This window comes from Geotrypetes seraphini, chromosome 15 (genome assembly GCF_902459505.1).
Source record: "Geotrypetes seraphini chromosome 15, aGeoSer1.1, whole genome shotgun sequence".
Lineage (NCBI taxonomy): Eukaryota > Metazoa > Chordata > Amphibia > Gymnophiona > Dermophiidae > Geotrypetes > Geotrypetes seraphini.
Genome location: NC_047098.1, coordinates 57,224,554 through 57,243,777, shown reverse-complemented (window position 1 = coordinate 57,243,777; position 19,224 = coordinate 57,224,554). Strand labels below are relative to the sequence as shown.

The 19,224-nt window shown below is 44.8% G+C and overlaps 2 protein-coding genes across 3 annotated transcripts in view; one reads left to right on the top strand and one right to left on the bottom strand.

The window, feature by feature from the left end:
• Nucleotides 1–16,066, bottom strand: part of C15H11orf54 (chromosome 15 C11orf54 homolog) — an 89,009-nt gene extending 72,943 nt beyond the window's left edge. Inside the window, exon 1 of the mRNA XM_033922580.1 lies at nucleotides 15,910–16,066. The gene's annotated coding sequence lies outside the window, so the exon portion shown is untranslated. The remainder of the gene's footprint in view (nucleotides 1–15,909) is intronic.
• CASTOR2 (cytosolic arginine sensor for mTORC1 subunit 2) overlaps nucleotides 14,094–19,224 on the top strand; it is a 138,640-nt gene continuing 133,509 nt past the window's right edge. The window contains exon 1 of one of the 2 annotated variants that reach the window (XM_033922575.1): nucleotides 14,094–14,537. In XM_033922575.1, the coding sequence (XP_033778466.1) occupies nucleotides 14,425–14,537 (113 nt within the window). In that variant the 5' untranslated portion in view covers nucleotides 14,094–14,424. The remainder of the gene's footprint in view (nucleotides 14,538–19,224) is intronic. The other variant, XM_033922577.1, reaches the window with a different exon arrangement.

Below are 19,224 nucleotides of genomic sequence, written 5' to 3'. Positions count from 1 at the left end.
GTTTCCCTCTTGTCAAGCAGAAGCGCAGGCACCCCCTCAGGAGGAGGCACCGCCCAACAACCCCACCCTGGGCCCCTGACGTCAGAGAAAGGGCGGGACCGCCGGAAGAGGAAGCAGCGCAGGCGCAGGGCTCACAGAAGGGCCGGGACCGCCAAGAGGAAGCAGCAGGATACCGGTAGGAGCGTCTACATGATGGGGGGGGGGGTCAGGAGGCTGTGGGGGTGCGAGCGGTCCTTCAGGGTGGGGGTGCGGGTAGGAGTGCGTGCGAGCGGTCCTTCGGAGTGGGGGTGCGGGTGCGTGCGAGCGGTCCTTCGGTGTGGGGATGCGAACGGTCCTGCGGGGGGGTGAATCGGACGTTGGGGGGGGGAACTATGTAAAAAAAAATTGTACAACGCACTCACGCGTATAATGTGCAATGTTATGCACGGTTTGTAAAATCGTGTATAACGCGCGCGTTATATGCGTGAAAATACGGTATATATAGTACTGTGTGTATGTATGTATATATATATATATATAAATATATATACACATCTTTTATGTTGTTCTTATACTAATTTCATATGTATGATCTGTAAGACTGTGCTGTTATTTTACCATTTTTTTTTGTTTGTTTGAAATGTTTTTATTGAAGCAAGCAAACATAACAGAGAAAAAGTACATTCAGAGGCATCGCTTAAAGAAGGTAGGCAGCTCGGCTCAAGGTACAAAGCAAATACAGACATTTTTGATTGGTTCTGTTTAATAGGTTAATTTCTTTATGCATTTTATGTTGTTCATTTACTAAGGAATGTTTTTTTATATAGTCATGATTTGGAAATCTTTGTTGCATATTTTTACAGTTATTTATCGAATGCCTTTGGTTTCATTTTATATCTATACCCCTGAGGCAGGCTGTGGCGAAAAGGGCGAACAGAATGCTAGGAAGGATTAAGAAGGGTGATCACAAACAGATTGGAGAAGGTTATCATGTCGCTGTACCGGGCCATGGTATGCCCTCACCTGGAATACTGCGTCCAGCACTGGAATATGAAGAAAGACACGGTACTACTCGAAAGGGTCCAGAGAAGAGCAACTAAAATGGTTAAGGGGCTGGAGGAGTTGCTGTACAGTGAGAGATTGGAGAAACCGGGCCTCTTCTCCCTTGAAAAGAGGAGAGACTGAGAAGGCACATGATCGAAACATTCAAGATAATGAAGGGAATAGACTTAGTAGATAAGGATAGGTTGTTCACCCTCTCCAAGGTGGAGAGAACGAGAGGGCACTCTCTGAAGTTAAAAGGGGATAGATTCCGTACAAATGTAAGGAAGTTCTTCTTCACCCAGAGAGTGGTAGAAAACTGGAACGCTGTTCCGGAGGCTGTTATAGGGGAAAACACCCTCCAGGGATTCAAGACAAAGCTAGACCAGTTTCTGCTGAACCGGAATGTACGCAGGTGAGGCTGGTCATGGTTAGGGCACTGGGGGCCGCCGTGTGAGCAGGCTGTTGGGCGCGATGGACCACTGGTATGACCCAGCACCGGCAATTGTTATGTTCCTCTTTGAAACCAAAACACAGACCATGTCAGGCCTGGAAGGAACCATAAGATAGTTTGGTATTTTATAGGTTTTACATTGTAATAGTTGAATGCATCCAATAAATTTCGCTATATCCCGGTCTGATGTGCAGTTTCTTTCCCACTTTTCTCTTGTTGTATACTTACCGTGGGTTGATTTGCCTGTTTGATTCTCCACATATATATTTATTAAAATTTGATATCCCACAGAAGCTTACAACAGTTCTCTGCAGCTCACAGTTAAAACATATGTTCAATAAATAAAAAAGAAAGGGATCCATAACATATAACATAACATAATTCTTTATTTATATACCGCACCTATGCCTTTCGGTTCATGGCGGTGTACAAAAGAATAATCAAGAATAAATTATTAACATTGAAATTGGTTAAATCATGAGGAAGTATGGTACACAAAATCTCCCTATCTGTTCCCAGATAGGGATCACAATCTGTGCTAAGGTGCCTGAAAGTAATGATGAGAAATATTGAGTTCAAATTACAAATAAAAATAAAAAAGAAGAGAAGGGAATAAGAGCAGAAAGAGAATCAGAGTGTAGGGAAAAATAAATGAATAAATAAAATAATAAAATCTTCTCATAAACCAGACAAATCAATCACATTTAAGTACAACTATAATATGAAATACATAGTAACATAGTAACATAGTAGATGACGGCAGATAAAGAACCGAATGGTCCATCCAGTCTGCCCAACCTGATTCAATTTAAATTTTATTTTTTTTTTTGTAATTTTATTTTTGTAATTTTTCTTCTTAGCTATTTCTGGGCGAGAATCCAAAGCTCTACCCAGTACTGTGCTTGGGTTCCTACTGCCGAAATCTCCATTAAAACCTACTCCAGCCCATCTACACCCTCCCAGCCATTGAAGCCCTCCCCTGCCCATCCTCCACCAAACGGCCATATACAGACACAGACCGTGCAAGTCTGCCCAGTAACTGGCCTAGTTCAATCTTTAATATTATTTTCTGATTCTAAATCTTCTGTGTTCATCCCACGCTTCTTTGAACTCAGTCAAATTTTAACAAGAACAAATGTAAGAAGAAGAGAAGAAAAATAACGGGGAGGAATTTAAAATCTGTCATTAAGTCAGCTTGGTCACCACAGTAGAAAAAACCTATGCAATCAAACAAGAGGAGAAAATAAAAGGGGGGGGGGGGGGGGGGGCATGCCGTCTATAAAAACGCTCCATTCATCTGATCATCTTATTTTGTCTTTCATTCAGTTACATTTTTCTTCTGCTAGGTTAAGTGGTACACTTTTATTGTACTCTCTGTCATTTAGAGATTTGCAATTTAAACATCAGTTTAATTCTTCATTCATCTATGCTGCAATCTCTGTTTGAAACAATTTGCTGCTGCAAATAAGAACTGAACTCAGTTTCCGTATAAAGTTGAAGATTTTTTAAATGTGATATTGACTAGAATATTTTATTTTAGTTTGATTTAATGTGAATTCTAATTGGTTTATGTACGTTCCCATCAATTATATATGGCTTCTTATCAATGGCATAGTAATGGGGATATGGGGGAGGGGTCCACCCCCGGGTGCGGCACCCCTCTTCCTCTCCACCTCCCCCCCCCCACTCTTCTCCTTGCTGCACGCGTGCACCCTTGCCTTCCCTCGTACCTTTTTTACTTCCCCAGCGTGAGTTGTTGCTGCCTGCATCAGCATCATCACTCTCTCTGATGTCACTTCCGGGACTCGCATCTAGGAAGTGATGTCAAACGGCGAGCCGACACAAACATTGGCATGCTGCTCACGCCGGAAAAGTTAAAAAGGGATGAGGAAAGGGAAGGGAGTGCATTTGCGGCAAGGGTGGGTGGGGAAGAGGGCGATGGAGAGGCACCACCGCCCCAGGCAGGCTCACCCTTACTACGCCACTATTTCTTATTACTGTAAATTGCCTTGAACCTATTTGGTATTAGTGCGATCAACAAATTGTGTATTATATTAGATAATGACTATGGGGTCCTCTTACTAAGACGCTAAATGCTAACTCATCTATTATAGTCTATGGACGCGTTAAATGGCTAACGCGGACCCATATCTGTCCATTCACACCAATTATTAATCTCTACCATCCCTTCCTCTCCTTTAGCTCCTCTATGCTTGTCCCATGTTTCCTTGAGTTCAGATGAGCTTGTCTAGGTAATAGATTTCAAACTTTAAGACTCCAATCAGGAAATACTAAACACAAACATCGCGCTCAAATACAGGCCATGAGAAATCTGACTTACTGAGACTGTCACACAAATCTAACCCCAAACCGAGACAAGTTAATTATATAATCATATTCTGTGCCAGCAACTCCAATTAAACTTCATGTTTCAGCACTTAATCCAGTCTAAAAATCAGGAATTAGCCAGGCCAGTAAGTTTAAGTCAACCAGTTTAGGTCTGTATTTTTTCCCTGCTCCTCAGTCCCAGTTTGCATCCATCCTCACTTAACTCACTGACTGCTGGATGTAGCAATCTGTCAGAAACCTTAGCCAAAAAGAGAGGAAAATATTATGACAGAATGCAATCAAAAAGAATAATTAGTGCTGAAATTAGGAAATAGTGTATACATTTGTTTACAATTTACCAACATTAACTTGACGTGTGTTTTGACAGCTCTAAAATATTTCTTTTTGGTTTCATTTATAGTCAGTGTTTTCTTTCCTCCCCTTCCCAGCCTGTGGTTCCCTCCAGTTGAATGATAAACCAACACCTAGTAAAGGAATGATTCCTGAGCCTTCGCTAACAACTACCTGGAGGGGAAGGAAGGTTGGAGACAATGAATTCAATAAAGATTCGTCTAGGGCAGGGGTCTCAAAGTCTCTCCTTGAGGGCCGCAATCCAGTCGGGTTTTCAGGATTTCCCCAATGAATATGCATGAGATCTATGTGCATGCACTGCTTTCAATGCATATTCATTGGGGAAATCCTGAAAACCCGACTGGATTGCGGCCCTCAAGGAGGGACTTTGAGATCCCTGGTCTAGGGATACTGTATAGCCACCACTAGGTGTTCAGCTTAGCACATGAGATTCATTTAGAACATCAGAATAATGGCCTTCGTTTGTCAGCAGGTTTCAAGAATGGGCAGCTGGAAAATAAAATTATGTGTGTTGCTTGTGTCACTTATGGCAATTTTCATTTTCTTTGTGATTTTGTAGCCTCTTGTTGTTGCAGACTATTTGCATAAAGGGCACCCTCTTTAGGTGCAAATGTGTGCACTAATATAAACACACAATGGTTCATAATAATAACAGTTTATATACCGCAATACCGTTAAGTTCTATGCGGTTTACAAAAGATTAGTGGAGTACAAGTTGAGTTGACGTACAAGTTGAATTAACTTAAGGGATGTGGGGAACAATGGGGAGAAAGGGCAAGGGAGGGGAAAGAGGGAAGTGGGTCAACTGTCTAGGTATTTCAGGAATAGGTGGGTTTTGAGGCGTTTCCTGAATACCTCATAAGTGGTGGGCAATAGGAGTTGTTCTAGGTCTTTACCCCATAGAGCAGCCTGATGTGAGAGAAGATGCTCATGGTGTTTTTTTAGTTTGCATCCTCTAACCGGGGTACCACTCTTACAAGCTGCACACTGGTTACCTATTTCACATAGAATAACATTTAAAATAATACTACTAACATTTAAAATTCAACAATCGCATATGCCGATATTCTTGAACCGACTCTTAATACCTTACTCTCCATTTAGGACACTCAGATCAACACAACAACATTTACTAAGTATTCCTTCTTTGAAAATAATTGGGACCAGAAGAGCAACCATCTTTTCAGTATTAGCTCCCCAGCAGTGGAACAATTTGCCAATTTACTTAAGTGGCGAACCATCCTTAGATAAATTTAAGCGCGCCTTAAAAGGTTTCCTTTATAAAGATGCATTCAATATATAGATAGAATAATTAATTAAATACAATATCTTGACCCTAATGCATTAAACAAATAGGTCATCAAATAAAAAAAAAAAAAAATTTAAGCATCCCTAAAATCTCTTTTCTATAAAGAGGTCAATATCACATAGTCTGTTCAATAAAACTAAATCTATACAAACTATTAAAATATCTTCATCTTATTCATTTTATGCCTTCCTCAAGTGATCCCATCCTTTGTGTTCTTACCTAAAATGTTCCCCTTTTTTATAAATTGTAGTCCCTCCCATCATCCATTTGTACCAGTTTGTATCAGTTTGTAATAGAACAAAAATGATATGTATGTATTGTCTTATTTTATTTTATTTTGTCCACCCTGTTTTCTTTTATATAATGGATACATGTTATACGCATTGAATTATATGACATTGCGTAAAATCAAACACTATTAAACTTGAAACTTGAAGAAAATTAACACAGTATACTGGAACCCATCAGGCTATATGCTGGAAACGAAGATGGAAAGCTGACATGATTGACAGTCAGTCTAGAGGAGGTATGTAGGCAGATTGATAGGCTTAAGAGTGATAAATCCCAGGGACCAGATGGCATCCATCCGAGGGTCATCAAGGAACTGAAAGGGACCATAGCTGAAATACTTCAACTAATAGCCAATCTGTCGATCGAATTGGGAAAGATTCCAGAAGACTGGAAGGTGGTGAATGTTACGCCGATCTTCAAGAAAGGTTTGAGGGGAGATCCGGGAAACTAAAGACCGGTGAGTCTGACCTCGGTACTGGGTAAGATGGTAGAGGCGCTAATAAAGGACCACATCATTGATCACCTTGACAGACATGAGCTGATGAGGACCAGTCAGCACGATTTTAGCAAAGGCAGATCGTATTTGACGAACTTGCTGCACTTCTTTGAGGGAGTAAACAGGCAGATAGACAAGGGCAACCCAGTCGACATTGTATATCTGGATTTTCAGAAGGCGTTTGACAAGATTCCGCATGAACGACTACTTTGGAAAATTGTGAGCCATGGAATCGAGGGTGAAATACTCACATGGATTAAAAACTGGCTGGAGCATTGGAAACAGAGAATGGGGTAAATGGACAATACTCGGACTGGAAGAGCGTCACCAGTGGGGTGCCGCAGGGCTTGGTGTTTGGATCCGTGCTCTTCAACATCTTTATAAATGATCTGGAGATTGGTACGACGAGTGAGGTGATTAAATTTGCGGATGAGACAAAACTCACGGGGATGGAATGGGGAAATTGAGTTCCTGCAAGGATGGGAAAAAATTTGTCCCTCTGTCATAGTTGCCAAGTTATCCAACTCTAGGATGGAGACTTTTTAGACAATCCAGTGATTGAATCTAAATCCCCATTCAGTGTGCTGTTTGTAGTCCCTGATACTTCACCAGCACTTCACATCCTATAACAGTGTCTTGCAAACTTTTTTGAGCCAGGGCACACTAAACCTAGTGTCCCCAACTTGAGACACCCGGATGTGTGCTGGTGTTGGCATGATGATGTCATGCATATGCGTGATGTCAGCTCGCCAACATCAGCACATGCGCAAAGGCCCTTCAAACAGGCCTTGCATCGAGAGAAGGACCTGCGCTGGAGAGAAGGGCTGGCAGAGAGAAGAAATGCCGTAGAGTTTGTCTACGTCCTATAGACAGTCAGCCAGTGCTGGCGCCTCTCCTCTTCCCCAGTGTACCGCAGCACACCTGAAATCTCAGGAGGCACACTGGTGTGCCGCTGTACACAGTTGCGATACACACTCCTCCCTCCATATTGGCATGGGTAAGGGGCAAAGCCAGCCCGCGAATAAGGAAAATTGCCGAATAACTTTTTGGGCCGACTCTGACCCACTCCTGGACCTTATCTGGTGGTCTAGTGGTGATGCGGGGCAGGAGCGATCTTCCTACTTTCCTGCCCCATGCAGAGCCATGCTGTGCACTGTGCTGTGAGTTCCTGTGGTCTCACGAGACTACAACGGGAGTTCCCGTTATAGTCTCGTGAGACCATGGAAACTCAAAGCATGGCTCTGCACGGGGCAGGAGTGTAGGAAGATCGCTCCTGCCCCGTGTCACTGCTAGACCACCAGGTAAGGTCCATGCATGAAGTTGCCACCGGAGCTGCGTCCACAGATGAGGGCTATGCTTCTGGGGCGGCTGCTCGCTTCCGATTGCCTCCTCCTCCTTGGATCACCCCTCCTCCTCCCCCCGATCCAAGTCCCGTGGCTGGTTCTGGTCAATGTGGGCTTCCTCCAAGCGAGGCTCGGGCCAAAAAACCATGAATAGTCGAAACCACGAATAGGGAGGGAGAAGTGCACTGTCCTATAATGTACCAAGATAGAGTTGCAGAAATCCAGGACTAGTTCAGAATCTCCCTGCTGGAACTGGGTAACTTGGCGGCTCTTCAGCTGTAACCATTAAGCCTCTCCATTTGAGATATAGAAACATAGAAAAAAAGCGGCAGAAAAGGGCTATAGCCCACCAAGTCTGCCCATTCCTAGTATCCCCCCCCCCTGAATTCACTCCCTTAAAGATCCCACGTAAGTATCCCATTTTCTCTTAAAATCCGTCACGCTGCTGGCCTCAATCACCTGCAGTGGGAGTCTGTTCCAATGATCCACCACTCTTTCGGTGAAGAAGTACTTCCCGGAGTCGCCATGAAACTTCCCTCCCCTGATTTTCAGCGGATGCCCTCTGGTGGTCGAGGGTCCCATGAGCCAGAAGATATCATCTTCCGACTCGATACGTCCCGTGATGTACTTATACGTTTCAACCATGTCTCCCCATTCTCTTCTTTCCTCAAGTGAGTACAGCCGCAATTTTTTTAGTCTTTCTTCATACGAGAGATCCTTGAGTCCCAAGATCATCCTGGTGGCCATTCGCTGAACCGACTCGATCCACAGCACGTCCTTTCGGTAGTGTGGTCTCCAAAACTGAACACAGTACTCCAAGTGAGGCCTCACCATGGATCTGTACAACGGCATCATGACTTCAGGTCTCCTGCTGACGAAACCTCTGCGGATACATCCCATCATTTGTCTTGCCCTGGAGGAAGCCTTCTCCACTTGATTGGCAGCCTTCATGTCCTCACTAATGATCACCCCTAGATCGCGTTCCGCCGTGGTCCTAACCAAGGTCTCACATAAGAACATAAGCATTGCCTCTGCCGGGTCAGACCAGGGGTCCATCATGCCCGGCAGTCCGCTCCTGCGGCGGCCCTACAGGTCCATGACCTGAAAGTTTTCCCTACCTAACCTAAAATGTCCATACCCTATTCGCTCAATGTCCTGTAAGGTAAACCTCTATCTGTACCCTGTTATCCCATTCGCTTCCAGGAAGTCATCCAGTCCCTTTTTGAACCCCAGAATTGTACTCTGTCTTATCACCTCTCCGGGAAGCGCGTTCCAGGTGTCTACCACCCGTTGAGTGAAGAAGAACTTCCTTGCATTTGTTATGAATCTGTCTCCTCTCAGTTTTTCTGGATGACCTCTTGTTTTAGTTGTCCCTGCTAGTCTAAAGAATCTGTCCCTCTCCACCTTCTCTATGCCTTTCATGATTTTATAAGTCTCTATCATGTCCCCTCTCAGTCTCCGCTTTTCCAGGGTAAAGAGCCCCAGCCTGTCTAACCATTCGGCATATGAAAGGTTCTCCATACCCTTTATCATCCTCGTTGCTCTCCTCTGGACCCTCTCGAGTATTGCCATGTCCTTCTTGAGGTATGGCGACCAGTACTGGATGCAGTATTACAGATGTGGGTGCACCATTGCTCGATACAGTGGCAGGATAACTTCCTTCGTTCTGGTAGTGATACCTTTTTTTGATAATGCCCAACATTCTGCTTGCTTTTTTTGAGGCCGCTGCACATTGCGCCGCCGGCTTCATTGTGTTATCCACCAATACCCCCAGATCTTTTTCTTGGCTGCCTTCCCCGAGTACCCTCCCTCCCATCGTATAGCTGTACATGGAGTTCCCCTTCCCTATGTGCAAGACCTTACATTTCTCCACATTGAAGCTCATCTGCCAATTTTTTGCCCACTCACTCAGTTTGTTCAGGTCGCTCTGCAGTTCTATGCATTCCTCAACAGTTCTGACCCTGCTGGAGAGTTTTGTGTCATCTGCGAACTTGATAACTTCGCACTTCGTCCCCGTTTCTAGATCATTAATAAATATATTGAACAGCAGTGGTTCCAGCACTGACCCTTGCGGAACACCACTTGTGACCCCTGTCCAGTCAGAGTAGTGCCCCTTTACTCCTACCCTTTGCTTCCTGGCCGCCAGCCAATTTTTGATCCATCTGTGCACGTCCCCTTCCACCCCGTGACTCCACAGTTTCTTCAATAGGCGTTCATGGGGCACCTTGTCGAAGGCTTTTTGGAAATCTAGATATACGATGTCTACGGGGTCACCTTGGTCCAATTGTTTACTTATCCCCTCAAAGAAATGTAGATTCGTCTGGCATGATCGGCCTTTACAGAAACCATGCTGGCTTGATCTCATCAGATTATGTTTTCCTATATGCTCATTGATACCTTCCCTGATCAGTGATTCGGCCATCTTCCCCGGAACAGAGGTTAAGCTCACCGGTCTTTAGTTTCCCGGGTCGCCTCTCGATCCTTTTTTGAAGATCGGTGTAACATTCGCTATCTTCCAGTCCTCCGGAATTACCATTTAGTACATAAGTTCTACGCGGTTTTCTCTTACCCAGGTGCATTATCTTGCATTTTTAGCATTGAAGCCTAACTGCCAAGTAGTTGACCATCGTTCCAGCAGCAGTAGGTCGTGTGTCATATTATCAGGTAATAAGCTTTTGCCTACTATGTTGCAAAGTTTGGCGTCGTCGGCGAATAGTGATACCCTTCCTTTAAGTCCTTGTGTCATATCTCTAATGAATAAGTTAAATAGAATCGGGCCCAGGACTGAGCCCTGCGGCACTCCACTGATCACGTCCGACGCTTCGGATGGGGTACCGTTCACCACCACCCTCTGAAGTCTACCGCTCAGCCAATATGTGCTTGACTCCTGCCCACTCACAAATTATTACTGCCACCAGGCTCACAGATAGACTCTGCACTTTCCCTGCTAATTCTGAAGAAGTGAAATGTTGGAGGGGAGGGGGGGGGCAAAGCTGATAAATGAAGTAAATCAGGGGGGGAAGGGAAAGGGGAAATCCGGGGTGGGGGGGGTCACAAATATATGAGTAAGCTTGCCTAGGGCCTAATATAGTATTAATCCTTGGTAGCAGCCCCATCAGGTTCACAGCAGGATGAAAAGACCACTGTACAGTATAATCTCAAGGGAATATTAAAAAGGAAGAGGTGATACTGCTATAGGGATGGAAGTGTAAGGAGTTAATAAAAAAGTATCTGGAGAATCCTTCCCCTTCCCAAAGAAAGTGGGAAAGCAGGGAAAACATGCAGTTTTTCATTCAGTAGCTAGAAAGAAGGTAATTCTAATTCAGATTTGTAATTCTTATGGGCTATTGTGCTGCTCTGAACAGATACAATCACCTGAAAATAGATTATGTGATAAATAAGAAACCACAGGACCTGGAGCTACAGAGAAGGTTTGCAGTGACAAGTGAAGATATCAGGCTATAGCCCTTTTTCTGCAGAGGTGAGGAATTTTTATTCCCGTCATTGGCTGGTAGTAGATATATGATTTGTTTTCCCACTTAATTTCCATTGAACAAGTAAGCCAGTGATGGTTTTGCCCCATCTGTGTCTATCTTTATCCCCCTTCCTTCCACCGTCCTCCATATCAACCAGCCCTTTACTTTCCTTACTGTTTTATCTATCATCTAATTTCCATTCAGTATTCAAAAGCATATCATTTACCTGTAAAGCTGCAACCTCTGTACAGAGACTCTGCCAATTTTCAGCTTCACTATCCAGATGGTAGAGCTAAAAATTATTAAAGACCATCTAGATAGCACTGGGGCAAAGCAAGCAAGGAGCATGGACATTCTGCCTAACTCTGTGGATAGTCGAGAATATTCAGCCACTATAAGCACTAATTCTATCATGAAAATTGTGCACAAACATCATTATAGAATACAGTATAGTTTGTTATGCGTGCATCTAACCTTAGGCATGAGGACTTACGCCATAAGAAAGGCTGATGTCACGTCCAAAGTTGGCAGTTGTGCACCTGATAGTATTCTATAGCTTACAAGTGCAACTGCAGGACACACCCCTGCTCTGCCTATTTACACCCTCTCTTTCCGATTGTGCACTATAGCGTTTAGGTGCTAACCGCCTGATATTCAGCACTATTTAACTGGCCAGGAATGGCTACTGGCCAGTTAAATAGCATATAGCTGCCTAAGTGCTAATATTCAATGTGGGATGGTCGCAAAATATTAGCAGCTAACAGATAGCTGGCTATGTTGCGTGACTTAGGAAGCTGTCCGCAAAATTCAGACCACTGGCCAGTTAAATCGAGCGGCCTGCTCTCTCTGTAGCCACTATAAACTTAGCTGGCCAACGCTGAATACTGACACGGCTGGCTAAGTTCTTAGCAGCCAAAAATAGACTGGATATTTAATGCCAGTCACCAGAAATGGTCCGGCATTGAATAACCAAGCTCAGCGCCAACCACAGGAGTCAGCCTGGCTAACTCCTCTGGTTTGAATATTGGGCCTTAAATTTATAGAACATAAGAATTGCCATACTGGGTCAAACCAGTGGTCCATCTAGCCCACAGTGGCCATTCCAGGTCACTTACACCTGGCAGAAACCAAAGTTCAAAGTTGTTAAAACGCATGCGGATTATAAAAAAATCCTTAGGAAATTGGAAGACTGGGCGTCCAAATGGCATATGAAATTTAATGTGGACAAATGCAGTGTGATGCACATTGGGAAGAATAACCTGAATCACAGTTACCGAATGTTAGGGTCCACTTAGGAGATTAGCGCCCAAGAAAAGGATCTGGTTATCATCATAGACAATACGATGAAACCTTCCGCCCAATGTGCAGTGGTGGCCAAAAAAGCAAACAGGATGCTAGGAATTATTAAAAAAGGGATGGTTAACAAGACTAAAAATGTTATAATGCCCCTGTATTGCTCTATGGTGCGACCTCATATAGAGTATTGCGTTCAATTCTGGTCTCCTTATCTCAAGAAAGATATAGTGGCGCTAGAAAAGGTTCAAAGAAGAGCGACCAAGATGATAAACTCTCGTATGAGGAAAGACTAAAACAGTTAGAGCTCTTCAGCTTGGAAAAGAGACGGCTGAGGGGAGATAGGATTGAAGTCTACAAAATCCTGAGTGGAGTAGAACGGGTACAAGTGGATCAATTTTTCATTCAGAGAATAGTTAAGCTCTGGAACGCATTGCCAGAGGTTGTGGTACGAGCGGATTGCATAGCTGGTTTTAAGAAAGGTTTGGACAAGTTCCTGGAGGAAAAGTCCATAGTCTGTTATTGAGAAAGACATGGGGGAAGCCACTGCTTGCCCTGGATCGGTAGCATGGAATATTGCTACTCCTTGGGTTTTGGCCAGGTACTAGTGACCTGGATTGGCCCACATGAGAACAGGCTACTGGGTTTGATGGACCATTGGTTTGACCCAGTAAGGCTATTCTTATGTTCTTATAAATAGTAGCAACATTCTGGAATCCCAAAGAGTATCAAGATTCCATGCAGAATCTCACCCAGTGACTTCCCCCATGTTTGTATAAGAAGCCATACTGGATCAGACCAATGTTCCATCTAACCCTAGCACCAATTAATGCCACTTAAGGGTTATTATTTATTGGTACTTAAGGCCAGTTAGAACATATCTATGATAAGTGTCCACATATAAGCACTAATTGGAAATTAGGGTGTGCAGCTTTATAGAACCCAGGGTTATCTGTATAGCTAAGTGGATTAATTTAGGCAATCCTAAGGGAAACCTCAGTTATTATATGACTAGCAGCTGAACATATGTATGGAGCTAGCAGCGGTCACTGCTTTCCACATATATTCAGCACCAGTCACTATCTGGGGAGTAGATAGTGACTGGAATTTTACTTAAATGTCATGGCCAGTGTATAAAGCAAACACTGACTGCAACGCTTGATAGGGACCCATATGGGCAACGGGAGAAATCTCCAGATCCCCTGGCCAGATTTATGGCCCTTCTTCCATTTCTCTGCCCTTTTATTTGGCTTCTGTTTTCTATCTGTGTGCACTGTTTATATCCTTATGCTTTACTCTCACATGCACTTGGTTCAAATTTTCAGTTTAGGCAGGTTGTTTATTTTGTCTTTGTTTAGATCTACCTTTAAAAAAAAAAAAAAAAAGAAACACCAAAACGAGAGAGATCCAAGTTCTGTTTCTAATGAATCCTTCTCATGTCCATTTCGCACAAAAAAAAAAAAAGTAAATCAACCCATTCTTGATGATTAGGAATCATCTGCTCTCCCTGGTGTTACTTCTTTTTTTTTTTTTTTTTTTTAACCGAAGAAAAACAACAGCTCCCTGACAAAGGAAGCCGAGTCAGCAGAGTGCCATTCAAAGAACACCCGCTAGATGGCCGCCAGTCGAGGGACTCCGAGGAGGATGTGGGCGATTGCTGAGGGGGCGGGGTCTCTACCAGAAAGACTACATTTCCCGGCGGGCTGACGGCCTGGGGGACATGCGCAGTGCGGCGGCGTTTTGAGTGGCAAGTTGTTTGTTACACTATAGCACCAGCTGCTTCTGCACTCTGGAGCCTCTGCCGTGTCTGAGCCTCTTCCAACTCCCGGAGCTTCGGAGTCGGTCGCTTTTCTGCTCCCCGCTTGAGCTTTTTTTTTATTTTTTGGGGGGGGCTGTTATCGTTTGAAAAGGTCCATGGCCGACCCCTCTTAACTTTCATTCTCCGCTCCGCCTTGTCGGCGACCCGTAAAGCGGCAGCATTATTTCCACTAATAAGAATTAAACCTAAAAATAGATGAACTACAAATGAGAAAAAGGAAAAGATGGAACTGCACATTCTAGAGCACAGGTTAAAAGTAGCGAGCATAGCCAAGGAAAACGTCCAGTTCTTTACCTATGGATTAATCAAACTTGCGTTTTTGTCGTCCAAGACGAGGTAAGTGGAAGAAAAGCAGAGTGGAACCCCCCCCCCCCCCCCTCGATGGTCGGATGTTCCCTGGTGTCAGTTTCACTGGTTTGATTCCGGTTGCTTGAAACCGGTCAGGAGGAATCTAAAGAAAAACATGTATTATACGAATGTAATAAACAATCCAACTTCACTGCATGCATTTCTAGGTGTATATTGCCAGCCCTGCCTGCAGTGCTATTTCTTTGTTTTAACTCTTTCGTCTTGGATTTGGCGGAGCAGATTTTGGTCTCTGTTGAATGAATGAATGAAACGAAACAGGTGTTGGAATTGGAATAGGGAAAAAAAACAACCACGAGAGAGCGGAGAATCATTCACTCTCGGTGCGAACAAAGACCGTGATGGCAAGCAGAGGAACCCGAGAAGGAAAAATCCCACTTGTGGGGGGGGGGGGGGGGGGTTTATCTAGTAAAAAAGACTGATGGATTTTGTTCTTGGCGTTCACTCCGTTATTTTGTTGCTTGGTTTTTTTTATTCGCTACTAGTATAAGTCACTTATTACAGTTCTGCATTTTTATACTAGGTCAAACATGTTTTGCTGGGGCCTGGTTGGGGAGGGGGGGGGGGAGAGAGAGGCATAAATAGCTGCTTTGAGAATAGGAGGTGCTATCTTTAGCAGGATTTTTTTTTGTTTGATTTTTTTTTTTTTACACTTGTAATGCGCGGTGCTATAATCTCTTTATTACACATCTCTCTTCTGCCGAAGAATGCATTCTACTTTTATTCCAGCATGCATTGATCCAGTTCAAGGCAAAAAAAAAAGGAATGCATAGTGGGGGGGAGGACTTACAGCTAAGTAAACGTATAAATAACCAGCAAATATTAGTTTGGCTAAAATGATACCCCCCTTTGGAACAATGGCTAGATTACACTGAAGGACAGCGGGGGGGGGGGGGGGGCCTCATCCCCCTGCCTTAAGTCCAAGGGTCCTTTATCGTGCAGGGAAACTTCATGCATTGAAATGTTCCTCTTGATTTGTGTCGTCCCAGCGCTCAGCACTGCCATTGTATTGCAGGGTAATTTATACGAGCCGCTTGTTTACTTTGCTGTGCTCACTCTGAGGGATGCTTGGGGGGGGGGGGGGAACAGCTCTAGAGCTTGGAGTGCACTCTCCCTGGAATGAGAGCACAAAACTGCTTTTTTCCCCCCTTCTGTTGACCGGGGTTAGCTCTTCCTGCTAGCTGGGTTGCCGAAATTGTAAGTGCTCTGTAAGGCCTGCATTAGAGAAACTGTTCTTCCCCCCCTCCCCCCCCCCCCCCCCCGCGGCAGTGCTTCTGCTCTCCTGCTTTTAGGCTGTTGATTACGCATTGTTTACGGTACGTAGTGAATAAGCTTTACTTACCTATGGAGAAAAGGTAGGAAAGTTCCATAAATCAGCTGGCAATGCTCATATGTCCCCTTTTTGAGATGAAGAAGGGTCTTTAACGGTGCGTTTTCCTGTGCATCTTTTGGATAAGATAGTCTTCCCTCCCCCTTCCTCCCCTCTAGGGGCCTGGAGAGGAGAGAGTTTTGTTGTTGCCTTGGTTTGTCTGTCCTTCTTAAACTTGAAGTTGACTGTTTGAACAGGAAACATAAAATCAGAGGGCTAAAGCTAGACTGTTGTATGTTTCAAAAACAAAAAGCAGCTCAGCCTGCTCTTAACCCCCTGCCTTGACTCATTTAAACTTAGACTGCCTTTATCCTTGGTAGCCTCCCATTGGCAAGAGTTCCTTACTATATTTTGGGGGAGTAAGAGTCGGAATCCTCGTGTTTCTTAAGGCGGTGCCAGAAGCTGTGTTGACAGGTGTCGCCTTTTACCACACAACCCAGTACTGCTTGGCCCAAGGCCAGTATACTCGCTAGCAGGGTTGTCAATGGGAGATAGGGGGTCAAGATGACTGCTTCAGGCATAGGAGCCACATTTTTAAATGATTTAAGATGCCAAACTCATTACAAATCGCCTCTTCTTAGTTACAGTGAAGGAACTCTGATGTTGAAGGTGTTTGGTACCCGACGAATACACAGAGCTGCCCCGGGTGAGGAGATTAAACATATGGGTTTTTCTTGCTGCAGGAGCAGGTAACATTATTGAGCCCTGCAAAGGAAGGTGGAATTACATAATTAGCTCTATAATTAGTGCATGTAGTAGCCCATCACATGGAGGAAAGGGGTAATGTGGTCCTCGCTTGTGGGTCAGAAGTGCAGGAAGGACTGAGCAGTCGTAGCCAAACATGTCCCAGGTTGGGGGGGGGTTACAGCCTGATGGAAGGAGTGAGAAAATGTTTGGGGGTCTTTAAAGAAGAGGAGTGAAGGAAGAAAGTGTTTGCTGGAGCCTGGGGTCTGGTTTGGGGAGGGTCAAGAGGGAGACAAGCCTGGAGATGATGGTTGAAGGTGTTCAGAAAGGGATGTTATTGGGGAGGGGAGGAAGAAGGATAAGAGAGAGATGCTGTGTGGAGGGAGAAGGGATAAGATGGGTGCAGAGAACAGTAGTGGGCCAGTCAATTGGTCAAAGCAGGCCGAGTTGTTTTGGGCCTTGCTTCCCCTTTGTTCTCGGTGGTCAGAAAAGATGGATGTTTTCTTATTATAGTGAGCTTAAGTGTTCACAAGGATTCTTCTAGTTGACAATTTTAGGGAGTCTCTAGTTTCTTACATAAATTTATTAATAGCTGTTCATAGCAATATCAAAGTGCTCTGCCATAAGTCTATGAGATTAATGAAACATTTGCATATAAATGGTTTTACAATAAATTTAAAACATAAAATTACAATAAATTAAAATAACAAATAATGCAGCACACTATTGGACATAAAATGACAAAAGACAAAATACATTAGCATAAAATAATAAAATCCTAATACCAAAGTGGGGTGACACAGAATTTATTGGCCTTTTCTACTAAGGATTCATGCCAGACATCTTTCAGAGGCTGAGCAAACCAAATGTTTTACTTTTATATATGCAGGCTTGTCATAACAATGCAATGTGTATGTTTTCAGTATTGTTCTAGTCTGTGGTGTAGTAAAGGGGGGGGGGGGAGGCCCTGCTCCAGGTGCACGTCCTCTCCTCCTCCTCCCCCCCCACGTGTGCGCTTGCCTTCCCTCGTACCTCTTTAATTTTCCCAGCGCGAGCAGCATCACAAACTTGCTCTCCACGTTGGTGTCGGCTTTCTCTGTCACTTCTGGTCCCGCGCCTAGGAAGTGATGTCCAAAGGGAAAGCCGATACGACGCGGGCAGCAAGTTCGTGATGCTGCTTGAGCCGGGAAAATTAGAGGTACAGGGGGGTGGGGGTGGCGTAGAAGAGGGCAAGGGAGGGGCGCAACTCACCCTTGCTACGCCACTAGTTCTAGTGAGTATTAGGCCAGTATTGGAAACTACAGTCGCCTATTTACCCTCAGATTGATGATGTAGCTGCCTTCTGCTGTCTTGAAAAGGCACATAAGAAATGCCTCCACTGGGTCAGACCAGAGGCCCATCGTGCCCAGCAGTCCGCCCACGCGGTGGCCCAACAGGTCTAGGACATAGAAAGATGACGGCAGAAAAGGGCTACAGCCCATCAAGTCTGCCCACTCTACTGACCCACCCCATTAAGTCTGAGTGCTAATGACCTAGTTCCTTAATTGTGCAGCAGCCCTCTATCTATACCCCTCTATCCCTTTTTCCAGTAGGAAATTGTCCAATCCTTTCTTGAACCCCTGCACCGTACTCTGCCCTATTACGCCCTCTGGAAGCGCATTCCAGATGTCCACAACACGCTGGGTAAAGAAAAACTTCCTAGCATTTGTTTTGAATCTGTCCCCTTCCAATTTTTCCGAATGCCCTCTTGTTCTTTTATGTTCTGAAAGTTTGAAGAATCTGTCCCTCTCTACTCTCTCTATGCCCTTCATGATCTTGTAGGTCTCTATCATGTCCCATCTGAGTCTCCGCTTTTCCAGGGAGAAGAGCCCCAGCCTCTCCAATCTTTCAGTGTATGAAAGGTTTTCCATGCCCTTAATCATTCGTGTCGCTCTCCTCTGGACCCTCTCAAGTATTGCCATATCCTTCTTAAGATATGGTGACCAATACTGGACACGGTACTCCAGGTGCGGGCAAGGTTGACAAGGTTAGAGGATCTGTTTGTATGCCTGTATAGCCCTTCTCTCTCGCCATTCAGTACCAAATTGTAATGACTTTCAATTTATTTATGTATTTTTCTATACTATTCGCACTGGCTTTGTAGGCGCTTGCGCACTCCCCTCTCCACGTGGCAAGGTTCCTGCCGGGACAGACTCAGCAGAGGAGCCCTGCCCCCCTCCAGCAGTCTTGTTATTAATGTTGTTGATTTTGTCACAGGCATCTGGTGGTCTGTTGGCGGACCGTGGCCGGGCTGCTGAGCTCTACGCTGTGGAACTTTTCGTGTGCGGTTGGCCATGGCTCTGTGCGGAGACATGAGCGCCTTGTCTTTGCCCAGTGAGCTCATCGTGCACATGTTATCCTTCCTGCCCGCCCAGACCAGCTGCGGGCCTCAGCTGTCTACGAGGGCCGGCGCGAGTGCCTCTTCTACCCGGCACTCTGGCCTGAGCCAGAGCACTCAATGTGCGCGCGCCTTCCATGCTTCGATTTCCTCATGCGAAAGTGCGGCTGGTTCGTGCAGGGGCTGCAGGTAGAATTTGCTGCCGATAACTACCTAAGCGCGGCTGC